The following is a 13,362-nucleotide window of genomic DNA, read 5'->3' as shown; positions in this document are numbered from 1 at the left end:
ATTCATTCACCATTCTGAAAAAAAAAAAAAATTCTACACACATTCTTATTGACAGTGGGTTAAAATATTTTTTTGAAGTGTTTACATCTTAGAATCAGTATAGTCACCACATATGTTTTGAATTTCTTTTGACTTATTCTTTTATTCAAAGCTACCAATTATCATCCTTACCATTCAAGTCACTTGGCTAAATACTTTATATATTATATGAGTGTAGTAAGACTTTCCTCATTTCATAGATGAGGAGACTAATACTTTCGCTCCAAGTAAGTTATTCATGATCACCCAGAGAATGTCACCACCAGGTATACCGAAGCAAGTTAGTGTGACTCCAAACCACATTCCCTTACCTCCTCTAGTGACTCTCCACCAACCTGGAAAATCATCCATATAACTTGCATTGGTATATGCATGGAGAATTAAAGTTTATAAGATATAATTCCTGCCCCAAAGAATGTTACATTTTAAACAAGAAGACACACATGTAAATAAATAAGTGCTTTAGGATTATGAACATTATAATAGAATTACACATAGACCACAGAATGATACAAAGAATTAGGTGAACCAGTCTGTGTATCTAGGGGACAACTAAAAATTCTAAATAGAGGCACCATTTGATCTGAGTCTGGAAAGCTGTATGTGTCCATTATTCAGATATTAAAAGTTGAGGTGGGTATAACAGTGGAGGTTAAGGACTTTAGATGGAGAAAGTAAATTGAGGGTAAACACAAAAGGCATAGAAATGTTTGGGAATCATCATTTTGGAAAATTCTAAATACTATCAAATCTATTAACCTATTAACTAACTGTTGTAGTGGAAAATGGAAGGAGAGCATAGATAAACCACAGTTCAGACACAATTAAACACAACTGTGATGCAAAATGAATATTTAATTGAAATGTATTTAATTGACATGTTCAGATGCTGTGCTTTATTATATGAGTTGAGTAGCTAGCTCTTCATTCCTTCCTTCCCCTGCCCCTCCTCCTCATCTCCTCTTCTCTTTGTCTAATGAAAACAATCTTAGGTAACATTAGTTTTCATGGATAAACTCTACTTTTTATTTTCTAAACATTCTAGCAAGCTGTTATTTGGGTCTGCCTTGTTTTTGTCAGCTAATTTTTTCCTCTCACTGTCATTGTCACCTTTATCATTGTACAAAAATTTTAGTGCATTGGCAACACAGTCAAGCCATCAACTTGGAAATTAAATTACCTGCCATTCTCAAGTTTTTCTCCCTATATCCCCAGACACCCCCATCAGCTCTGAATGAGGCAAGCCTCTCAATATAACAATAAATGGAAAGAATTTAGGCAGAATCTATCAGTTCAAGGTCACGAAGTCTTCAAAGAAATATTCTTGGCTTTGTTGTACAGTGCTTTCCATCCAACTTTCACTGTCCTCCAAATTCTCTGTTTAAGAAAAAGTAAAAATGAAAACAAGTCTTGGGAGAAGGCAGAACAAAGAGACTTCTAGTTCCATCACTGCCTTAAGAAACAGATTTTTGCATAGGGCTTCAGACAGAGCAGAGCTGTTCCTGGGAAAAAAAAAAAAAAAAGAGCATCTAACAGGCTGTAAGCAGACTTACACACCTCTGATTGTCCAGGTAGAGGAGTGTTCCTGATTTGTAGTAGGTACCATATAAAAATGTAACAGTTTCCCTATAATTATAAATAATAGACTTACTCTGAATGTAGATATTTTTCATATTCACAATAGTTTTAATTATTATTTTTTCATAAGTAAGCTGTTTTTTGGTTATTTTTATTCTCCCCCCCCCAACATGATTAATCTCTTCCTGGAAAATTCAAAGTTGACTGCAATTTAGTATTCCTAGAATGTAGAGCACTGGGAGCAGTTATGGATCTCATGCTATATTAAGGAGTTTGGCAGTGGGGATGCCATTGGGAAATTTTAAGTAGCAAAGTGACATGCTTCAATTTGTATTTTGGAAAGGTCACTAGTATTTCCTGAGCAATAATAGGAGGATGAGAATTGATGGGGTCCTGAACTAAGAAGTTTCAATGGGAATGGAGAGGAAATAAACATTCCTTTTGTGCAATAATAAGGGTGAGGAATTAAATGGACTTGCTTAAATTGAATAGGCGCCTGGGAGAGGCCATGAAGGTGGGGTGGGGAAAAAAATATGATTGTTTTTTACCTCTGATGACTGGGGACCATTCACTATGAGAAGTTATCTTAGTCCGTACAGGCTGCCATAACAAAAATACCATAGACTGGGTGGCTTCTAGAGGCTGGGAGTCCAAGATTAAGGCACCCAAAGATTTGGTATCTGGTGAGAGCTTACTTCCTGGTTCACAGACAGGCAGTTTTGCTGTCTCAAAGTGGAAGGGGTGAGAGCTCTCTGAGGTGTCTTTTATAAGGGTAGTAATTCCATTCATGAGGGCCCCATCCTTACCTAGGTACCACATATTGGGGGTTAGATTTCAACTTTGGGGGTTAGAGTTCAACATGTGAATTTAGGGGTTTACAAACATGAAATTCATGTTATTTATTAGTAAAGAAGCATACACAGGAAAAATAAAGTAAATTTTTTTTTGTAGTATAAAGTTTGTGGTGACTTTGTTATATTCAGGTAGAAATACCTACTATGCAGTTGAATACATGGACTGAAGATTAAGAGGATAGTTGGGCATAAGACAGAGATTTGAGAGCTATTAGGGCAATAATGTAGTTATTGAAGTCACAAGTGGGACTACTCCACTACCCCTCCTCCTCAAATTCCTAGGCAGTAGACACAATCTCATCTCTTTTGGCTATTTCTTTTGATGTTTTTTGCCATTTTTTGTGGATTTAAAAAAGAAAGTTGTAGATATTGTTTATTAACTTAATACTATGGATGTTGAAAATACAGAGCTTTTGAGCCCTCTCTCCAACACGCATTTCTCCTGAAATTCTCTGATTTCCCACTTCAGGATAGAAAGCTTGCATTCTACATGTGTTGCTGTCATCCTTGGATTTCTATTCGCCATTACATTAGAAGGTTCTTTTTGATTCTTTTCTGTTTTCTAGGTCCTATATACTACTTTCCAGTTTACTACCTCGTTTTAGTGAAGTCTAGCTTCTAGGAGCTTTCTGAGAAAGGGTGCTCATGAAGTAAATTTCTTAAGAGAGTCTGAAAATGCCTTAATGTTTGGTTGGTTGGTGCCTTAGTCAGTTTGGGCTGCTGGAGCAAATTTCCATAGACTTGGTGACTTAAACATTTGTTTCTCAACAGTTCTGCAGTCCAAGATCAAAGTGCTGGCAGATCCAATGTCTGCTGAGGGTTCGCTTCCTAGTTTGCAAATGACATATTCTTGAATCTTCACATGGTGGAAAACAGAGCATGAGAGAGGGCTCTAGCTTTCTTCTTCTTATAAAGTCAAAATGATCTCATTATAGGAGCTCTACCCTCATGACTTAATTACCTCCCACAGGCCACATCTTTCAATACTATCTCATTGGGGTTTAGGGTTTCAACATATGAATTTGCGGGAAGACACAAACATAGCAGTTGAGAATGGAAATCAAGATTGAAAATAATTTGTCTCAGATCTTCCAAGACATGCTTGATTATTTCCCAGATTTAAAGTTGCAGTTGAGAAGTCCAATGCTATTCTGCTATTGTATCCTTTATATTAACTTTTTTTTTCTCTAGAAACTTTTAGGATCTTTTCTTTGTACTTATTATTCTGGTATGTCATGATAATGAGTTTCTGCTTTCATCTGGTTTTTGGTTTTTGTTTTTTGTGGTTTTTTTTTTTTTCCTCCTCAGGGAACTTCTTTGGCTATTTTAATCTGAAAACCAATGTTCTTTAGTTCTGGAAAATAATGTTAATTTTTTTAAATGATTTTTTTCTTCTGTTTTTCAAGGATTTCTTTCTAAACTCATATAACTTGGTAAATTTTTTTTTCTTCTTTTTTATTAACAATAATTTTTCAACTTTAAACTTTCTATCATTTTTTTTTAATTTCAGCTATAATAGTTTTAATTTCTATGAGTTCAAATTTTGGTTTCACTGTTTTTTTATAACCTCCTGCTCTTGCTTCAAGAATGTAATACCTATTATAAATATGCGGATATTAATTTGTTTTTATTTTGTTCTGGTTTGATTTCTATATATTTTTGCTTCTCTATTTCCTCTGAGTATTTATTATTTTTATGATTATTTATTAAATTTCATCCTTGGTCATGGTGTAGTCTTTCTCCAATTATATGTTATTTCTTGGCTGTCTTCACCTTTCTAGTGGTGATTGAAAATTCTGAGTTCAAGAAGCAGAGCTTATGTAATTGTAAGCATCTATTAAAAATAGCTATATTGAGCCTTTTGGGGAGGGAGAAGATCCCCCAATTTTCAGCTTCAGAGTGTTGGGAGGAACAGTGTCTCCTAAAAGGAAAATTCTTTAATCCTTCCTAGAGGGGACGTTATGTGGAGGCCAGCTTTCTCACACGGTGAGGAAGGGAACCTAAAGGTCTCAGGATTTAGCATTTAGGTCTCTGGTACTTAATCCTAGTTGCACATCAGAATAACTAAAAGAGATTTGCAATTTTCTGGTGTTATGCCACAGGCCAAAACAATTCAGTGACAGTCTCTAAGAGTGGCTACCAGGTATTTTTGTTCTTGTTTTGTTTTAGGTCCCCCGGGTGATTCCAATGTTTGTCTCAGATGGAGATCCACTAGACCAGGGAGTATCATCACTTCAGAATTTGTTGAAATGCAAATGCTCAGGCCCCACTTTAGATTTATTTAATCTTAAACTCTGCAGTGGAGCCTAGAACTGTGTGTCTTAACAAACCCTCCATCTGATTCTAATTCATTCTTTAATTTTAGACCCACTAATGTAGATTATCACTTTATCCCTGTTTTTGTATGTGATAGTCACACTCTCAGCTGTATCTTATTTTCAGTGTCATTCATGGTATTCTTCTACAGAAGGTAACTCTCTAATCTTTGAACAGTCTTAAGGAAGACTACTCCAGTCTGTGTAAACTGGGTTCCAACTGCTTTTAATTAAACTAAACTAATCTCTTGCTTTCAATTGCATTTATCTAATTTAGATGTCTTAAACTCTTAGTTCCTGATCTGTTCTGAATTTTTGCAGTGCAAATTAACTTGCATCTGGCCTCCTCCCATCTCAGGCCTAGATTTTAATTTTATCTATTAAGTCAGTCAACAATTATAATCTGCTTTCAACCTACTGTTTTTGTTATTGTTGTAGCACCTTTCCTATGCCTTCTTTTTAGGCTTATGATTTTTTCATTGGTTTGTCAATTTGGGAGTTTCAGAAAAGAGTAGAGATAATAGAATTTTTGGATAAAATACAGGACACCCAGTTAAATTTGAATTTCAAATAAACAACAAACTTTTTTTGTATAAGTATGTCTTAAAAAATTATTTTTCATTTATCTGAAATCCAAATGTAACTGGGTATCTTATAGTTTCTGTTTTAAACATAAAGTGCTAGTTTTTGAGAAAATGTAACTTTTAAAAATGGATCTCAATAATTCTGGTAACATTCACTAAAAATACATATTCTAAATATTTCAGAAGTAAGTTATTAATTTTGATGATACATATAAAAGTAAAGCATTGTTAAACTTTATAATTATAATTTTAAAATGTGTTAACTGAAATATATATATTGCAGCTCTCTTTAATTTGGGATAAAATTTTAATTTAATTTAAATTTATAAAGTAATGTTTGCATTGCAAAGTATACTGTTATTAGGTCCAGTGGGATACTATTTTCTGCACAGAGCACTGCAGCAGAAAGAGCATTGAAATTCAATACTAATGGAGTGTTAACGCCACACTTCTACTGTGTGACCTTGGGAAAGGTCACCTTTTGACCTATTGCTGATCTTTAATAGAAAATGTTTTAACACATCACATCTCATTAATGATGATTAAATAAAACAATCATATATGCTAATGTTCAGAGCCTAGCAAAGGCCCTGACATTTAATAGGGTTCAGTAAATGTATTTCACTTCTCACTCTAGTGTTTTTATTTATTTTTTTTTTTTGAGTGAAGATTTTGGAGACTATATGATAAAATCAATTTATATTAACCTTATTCTTGTTAATTTTTTTTTTTTTGTATTTTATTAATTCATTCAATGTCTCTATTAGGGAAATGTATTTTCTTTCTTTTTTTTTTTTTTTGCTAGGGCTGCTTTAACAAAGTCCCACAGACTGGACGCCTTAATAGAAATCTATTTCTCACTGTTCTGGAAGCTTGAAGTCTTGAGATCAAGGGGTTGGCATTTTTGGTTTCTTCTGAGTCCTCTCTCTATGGCTTGTAGGTGGCTGTCTTCTCCCTGGGTCTTCCCTCTGTGAGTGTCTGTATCATAACTTTCTACTCCTATAAGGAGACTAGTCATATTGGGTTAGGATGCACCCTAACGCCCTCGTTTTAACTTAATTACCCTTTTAAAGGCTCCATCTCTAAATATAATCACAGTCTGGGGGATACAATTCCAACCATAACAGTGAAATAGAATTTTTCATAATTACTTGCACACAACTTAAAAAGCAGCTTTTGAATTCTGATAATTTCTGAAGATTCTAGTATATTCATGTCAATAACAATGTGAGTAAAAAAACAGTGAGGGAAACAAACGTGATGCTAAATAATAATTATACAGTCACAGGCAAAGTTCTTTATGTTAGGGAAATCTTTAAAAAGGATAATATTTAAAAAGATCTTTTTTTAATAAAAGATAATATCAACAGGGAATAGGAAAGATGGGTTTACTTAAATGTTTTCTAACTTATGAATTATCATGGGAGATGTTTTTAGGGATATTTATTTTCCCAATCACTTCACAAATATTCAGGGAATTTCTACATCATACTCAGTTCAAAAAAATGCAAAGAATTGAATACAAAGAAATACAAGACAGGATATTGATCTCAGGAGCTTTCATCTCTGGATAGGGAGTCAAAATTAGTACCCATGAAAAGAAAAGAAAAAGCAACAATCTAAAACCATATGATTCTGTCTGTAGAGGCCATATAATCAATGGGAAGGGGAGAGTCAATATGAGATATGCTAGTCTGAAATATTTTACTGAGGGTGGGGTTATGCTTATGCAGTGAAGAATGAGTATAGTAGCATTATCCTCAAAGGTAGGGAAATCAACAAAATAAAAAAATGGAATTTTGTCTATTTTCTTTTGGCACTAATAGCAGTCTTCAATTATATCTTATTTTTTTATGATGATAAGAATACTTAACATGAGATACATTCTCTTAACTAGTTTTTAAGTACATGACAGTATTGTTAAATATAGGCACAATGTTGTACTGTAGATTTCTAGAATTTATTTATTTTGTATAACTGAAATGTTATATCTGTTGAAAAGCAACGCCCTATCCCTCCACCTCCAGCCCCTGGCAACCACCATCCTTTCTCTATTTCTATGAGTTTGACTGTTTTAGATTCCTCATATAAGTTGCAGTATGTGTCCTCCTGTGGCTGTCTAATTTTACTTAACATAATGTCCTCAAGTTTCATTTATGTTGTTGCATACAGCAAAATTTTCTCTTTTTTTAAGACTTTATTTCGTTAGAGCAGTTTTAGGTTTATAGCAAAATTGAGAGGAAAATACAGAAATATCTTATATATTCCTTATCCCCACACACACATAACTTCCCCCATTCTCAAAATCCTCCACCAGAATATTTCCTTCTTTATATGTATTTATATACAATATATATAAACATATATAGTATTAATTTTAATTTAATTTTTTGAGCAGTTTTTGGTTTACAACAAAATGGAGAAGGAGGTTCAGAGATTTCCTGTATACTCCCTGTCCCCACACATGCATAGCCTTCCCCATTATCAGAATTACTCACCGGAATGGCAGATTTTTTTGTTTTTTTGATTTTTGTGTGTGTGGTTTTGTTTGTTTGTTTGTTTGTTTTTAATCAAGAATGACCTAATTTGATACACTATAATCACTCAAAGACCATATGACCGTATTTAAGATTCATTGTTGGTGTTGTACATGCTATGCATTTGGCAAATGTATAATGACATATAGCCATTATTATAATATCATACAGAGTTTGTTACTGCCTTAAAACTCCTCTATGGTCTACCTTTTCATCTCCTCATCACCACTACTCCTGGAAACCACTGATTTTTTTTTATTTTATCCATACTTTTGCTTTTTCCATAATGCTTTATAATTGAAATAATACAGTATATATTCTTTTCAGTCGGCTTCATTTACTTAGTAAAATGCATTTAAAATTCCTCTATGTCTTTTTATGGCTTAATAGATCATCTCTTTTTAGTGATGAATAATAGTGCATTGTCTGGAAGTGTACAGTTTATTTATCCACTCATCTAACAAAGGACATTCTGGTTGCTTCTAAGTTTTGACAATTATGAATAAACTGCCTATAAACAGCCATGTCAGGTTTTTGTTTGAACATGAGTTTATAACTCTTTTTGGTAAATGATAAGATATGGTTGTTGGGTCGCATGTTAAGAGTATGTTTAATTTTGTAAGAAAGCACCAAATTGTCTTCCAAAAATGGCTGCATCATGTGGCATTTTCACCATTATTTATGAGAATTCCTGTCGCTCCCTATCTTCGTCAATATTTGAGGTTGTCAGTGTTTTGAATTTTGGCCATTTTAATAGGTGCGTAGTGGTATCTGATTGTTGTGTTAATTTGCATTTCCCTGATGATATACTATCTGAAACATCTTTTTATATGCTTATTTGCCATCTGTATATTTTCGCTGATGAGGTGTTTTAAGTCTTTGCCCATTTTTTTTTTTTTTTATTGGTTAGTTTTAAAAGTTCTTTCTGTATTTTGAATAACAATTAGGCATGTCTTTAGCAGGCATGTCTTTTGCAAATATTTTCTTTCTGTCCGTGGCTTGTCTTCTGATTCTCTTGATCTTGTCTTTTTCAGAACAAACATTTTTAATTTTAATGAAGTCCATCTTCTTAGTTATTTCTTTAATGGATTGTATCTTTGGTGTTTTATCTAAAAAGGCATCACTATACTCAAGGTCATCTAGGTTTTCTCCTATGGTATCTTTTAGATTTATAGTTTTGAATTTTACTGTGATACATTATGAGTTATTTTTTTTGGAAAATTGTAAGATTTGTGTCTAGATTAATTTTTTGCATGCAGATTTCCAGTTCTGCCAATACTATTTGTTGAAGAGATCCTATTTGATACATTATATTGCTTTTGCTCCTTTGTCAAAGATCAGCTGACTATATTTATGGGGGTCTATAGTAGGGCTCTCTCTTCTGTTCCATTAATCTATTAATTTTTAATCTATACTCTTTTAAAAATTCTATACTATCTTAATGTAGTTTTTAAATAAGTCTTGAAGTTGGGTAAAGTCAGTTTTTAAAATTTTTTCTTCACCATTTCATTTATATTTGAGAGAATATCTGCCAAATACCCAAGTCTGAATAGCCATAGTCTGTCAGTCATTCTTTCAAGAAAAAATGATAATCCATGGAAAAAGCAGCTAATTCTTTTTTGCAGTTCAAACAATCTCATAAGGGCATTTGTTCCAGACAATCACACTTCAGGAGGCAGCACAAGTTCTTTATGTACTCTTTTTATTTTGTCACACAGAATACTAAAAGGCATGTACTGAAGAATCAAGATTTAATAAAATTAGTAACTTTAACTAGTCAATTAGGAACACTCTTAAGTAAAACTAGCATTTAAAAAAAAGTTCTATGAGTGCATGGTAGTGAAGAATCCAGTGATTCTAAGTGCAGTTTGTTGATACTGGCTATTGGACCTTTTAGATTAATATTTGACTTATCTTTCTTTTTCTATTGTATTTTCTGTTAGTCTTTTCCCTTTATGTATGGAAGATTTCATCAACCACATTTACTAGTCATTCTATTAAAAACATTTTTATTTAGACAAGATTATTTTATTCTATATAACTTCTTATTCTCTAATTGTTCCTTTTTTGACATCTTTAATTTTTCTTAAATTATATATGTATACACACACATATATATACATATATATACATATATATACATATATATATATATTTGAGTATATTTGATGATTTTTAAAGGTATTTTCTGGGTTATTATTTTTTTCATCTTTATGTTTATCTTAGTGTTCACTTTTCACTCTATTAGTTTTCCTCATTGAACTGGAGATCCTTGATTTCCCATGACATTTAACAAAGAACTGGGTGTCTATCATGAGTTTCCTCTACCTTTATGAAAATAAAACTCTTTTACTTGATATCTTTCCTGAGGGGGGATTTCTTACTAGGAGCTCTGCATGGCATTGGACACTGAATTGTAGTTGGGAGCTTGCAGGTTTTGCTCTAAGAGGTCAGGCTTTGCGTATTCCGAATGTCAGAATGAAGAGAGCACCAGTTTTAATACTGCAAACCTCTTCTCTTAGTGTCTTAAAAAAAAAAGAAAAAAAGCTCTGACAGAGGAGTTGGTGGGTTGGAGAGCTGGGAGATTGGGGCGAAGGATTAAAAAAGTACAAATTAGTAGTTGACAGATGGTCACAGGGATGGGGAGCACTGCAGAGGGAATGCAGTTATCATTAATACGATGGCTAAGTGGAGGGCCAAGGGAGGGAGGGAGCACTTGAGGGGGTCATTTTATGAACTACATAGATGTCTAACCAATGTAATATATACTTGAAACTAATTTAAATAAATTAAAATAAATAAATATGTAATTTTTTTCTTAAAAAAAAATTAGAGCTCTGATTATGTGTTAATTTGAGACTTTTGTATCAGCCACTAGGTGTCTGTAAACTCACAGCAAGGAGTAGGGGAGATGGTGGTGGTAGGTGGTATTACATATAGAAATATTATCATTTATTTACCGTACCTTTACTTTTTCTTTGCATTTCCACTCTATTATTTACAGGTGGAAATCAAGGTCATCCAGAGTTCTGTGGAGAGGGATGACTTCCATTCATCTGCAGCATTTTTAAAATCACATTCTAGGTTGCAACTTTACCTGCCTATTCCTCCATTTTCCTATTTTTATCCACATATCATCTTTTACATGTTCTTTATATTCCTCTCATTTTCTTGCTTATTATATGGGTTCATAAATGGTTTTATTTCTTTTTATGTTTCTATATTTTTTATCACAGTGGCATAGTAGAAGAAATAGTAGCAGAAACACATTTTTTAGTACAGTATATTCTGCTATACACCTTTTAATAAAGTCTCTACAGTCAAAATTCTTTGTTTTGCCTTCACAGCATAATTCTCTGTCCTTATATAAATTTGTGAGTGTAAATAAAAATTAAGTGAATAGGTTACTCAACTGTACTAACCTAATCTAAATTCTATATTCGTATATCAAGAGAGAGAACATGAAACTCCATTCATCTGATGGCAGGGAACAATATAGAAACAAGATTAATTCAGTGAACTCTTAAATCAATGCTTGGTCTATAACCTGGAGCCACTGCTCATTCTGTGACTCAGGGAAAATTATTTATTTTCCCGTTGCCTCAGTGTTCTTAACTGTAAAATGGTTTAGTAAGTAGTACTTATTTCGTAGAATTGTTGTGAAGATTAAAAAAATTAATCTATCCACACTGTTTAGAATTGTGTATTTAGAATTGCATAAAATCAGATTCGGATAGGGATAATTATTGTTGATGCCTGCATAATTATTGTTTTTGCAATACCTGAAACTAAGCTTTGGTTCAGCAGAAATATCTTGACATTTGAATAAGAATAATTGTAACTTGAAGGTAAAGGCTACATTGTTTTATTCATACAATTAAATAACCTTTAACTCCTAGGCAGAAATTGATTTAGTTTCAATTGTCATTAGATTCTTGTTGAAAAGTATAAATTTTGCAAACCTTAAAATAAGAACTTGGTTGCAGTGCATTATTTTTTTAATGCACTCAGCATGTAGTGTTAGAAAGAATACAAATTTTGGAGATGGGAAGACCAAATATGTAAATTTGATTAAAATAGGTAATCTCTATGATCCTCAAATTCTGCATCTATGAAGTAAAAGGATAATAGTTTCCTTATAGTTTTACCATGAGAATTTGAAATAATATAATAATAAATGTGTAATTTTCACTAAAATGCTAGCTTCCTGAGAGCCAGAACTATTTTTTATCTGTGAGACATTGTGGAGTCTTTATCTCTGAGCACTCAATATGACTTAACAATGTACATTAAAAAAATTTTATAGAAAGGGACATAAACCACAAAAAGTAAAGGTTACTATAACTATGAAGAATTCAGTAATGAAAAGTATCATGATTAAAAGCTTATACATTTTAACCAACAGTTTAGAGAACAATATTTTTTGTACTGGTTTAGATTTAGCCATTTATTTACAAATATAGTACAATACTGCTATAATCATGTTTTAGTATGTAAAGAATAAAATCTCTATTTTATATTAATGTAACATATAATTTTATTTATATCATGTATTATTTAAGAAAAACATATCTAATTGGAGAGAGAGGAGAAAAATTTAAAAAACAAAATATCACTATGGTTTGCATTTTTAAAACTAAAAGTGATTTTACTGTTTCTCTTAAAAACGAAGTTTGAGAATATAACAAAATAAATCATGGTATTATAGTTCAATAGCTATTATTTTAATAAAATGATTATCTTTTTCATAAAAAATTGTTCATTTTATAGATAAAAAATTGTGGTGGGCAGACCAAAACTTAGCTCAGCTTGGAACTTGCAGCAAAAGAGATGGAAGAAACCCCACTGTCTTAAGAAATAAGACTTCTGGGGTTGTTCATATGAAAGTCTATGATAAAGAAGCACAGCAAGGTAAGTCACACTGTAATGAATTTGTGCCACCCTTTGAATGTTTAATGTCCTCTTTTTCATATTATTTTCTCAATTCAACAACTGAAGATTCCCATTTTTTGCTTCTAATAGAAAAATAGAAAAAAAGCAAATAATGATTAATATTTTAGAGGAAATTACTTTGATAAGTTATATAATGAGCTTTTAAAACATTAGCAGATCTGCTCAAAGAATCTTAATTTGTCAAGTCTTCAAATGGTCTTATCCAGTTCTTGATAAAAATTGAGTGAGAATAAAAGCTCCAGCAAAATATATGCAATGTATAATTAAGCTCAGAAACTGAATGAACTAAGAAATTTTAAATGGATTTTGTTGACATAAGGATTTTATATCCAAAAGTATTACATTCTTTGGCTCTAAGCATTTTGCTTTTTTTGTTTTTGCTCGTCCAAATGGTGTGCAGTGAAATGAAGTGAGAGTACTAACAGATGGTTTACATAGGTAGACTTGTCGCATTGCCCAAACGGCAGTTAGATTAGAGATGCCGCCAGTATGGCCTCACACC

The 13,362-nt window shown here is 32.5% G+C and overlaps 1 protein-coding gene across 1 annotated transcript in view; it reads left to right on the top strand.

Moving 5' to 3' along the window:
• Positions 1-13,362, top strand: part of LRP1B (LDL receptor related protein 1B) — a 1,647,539-nt gene that overhangs the window by 1,178,180 nt on the left and 455,997 nt on the right. The window contains exon 33 of the mRNA XM_039855262.1: positions 12,678-12,818. Coding sequence (XP_039711196.1) covers positions 12,678-12,818 — 141 coding nt within the window. The remainder of the gene's footprint in view (positions 1-12,677; positions 12,819-13,362) is intronic.

The sequence above is a fragment of the Pteropus medius genome, unplaced genomic scaffold, assembly GCF_902729225.1.
Source record: "Pteropus medius unplaced genomic scaffold, Ma_sr-lr_union100, whole genome shotgun sequence".
Taxonomy (NCBI): Eukaryota; Metazoa; Chordata; class Mammalia; order Chiroptera; family Pteropodidae; genus Pteropus; species Pteropus medius.
Note: the sequence above shows the minus strand (reverse complement) of the source record. Positions and strands in the feature narration are given on the sequence as shown.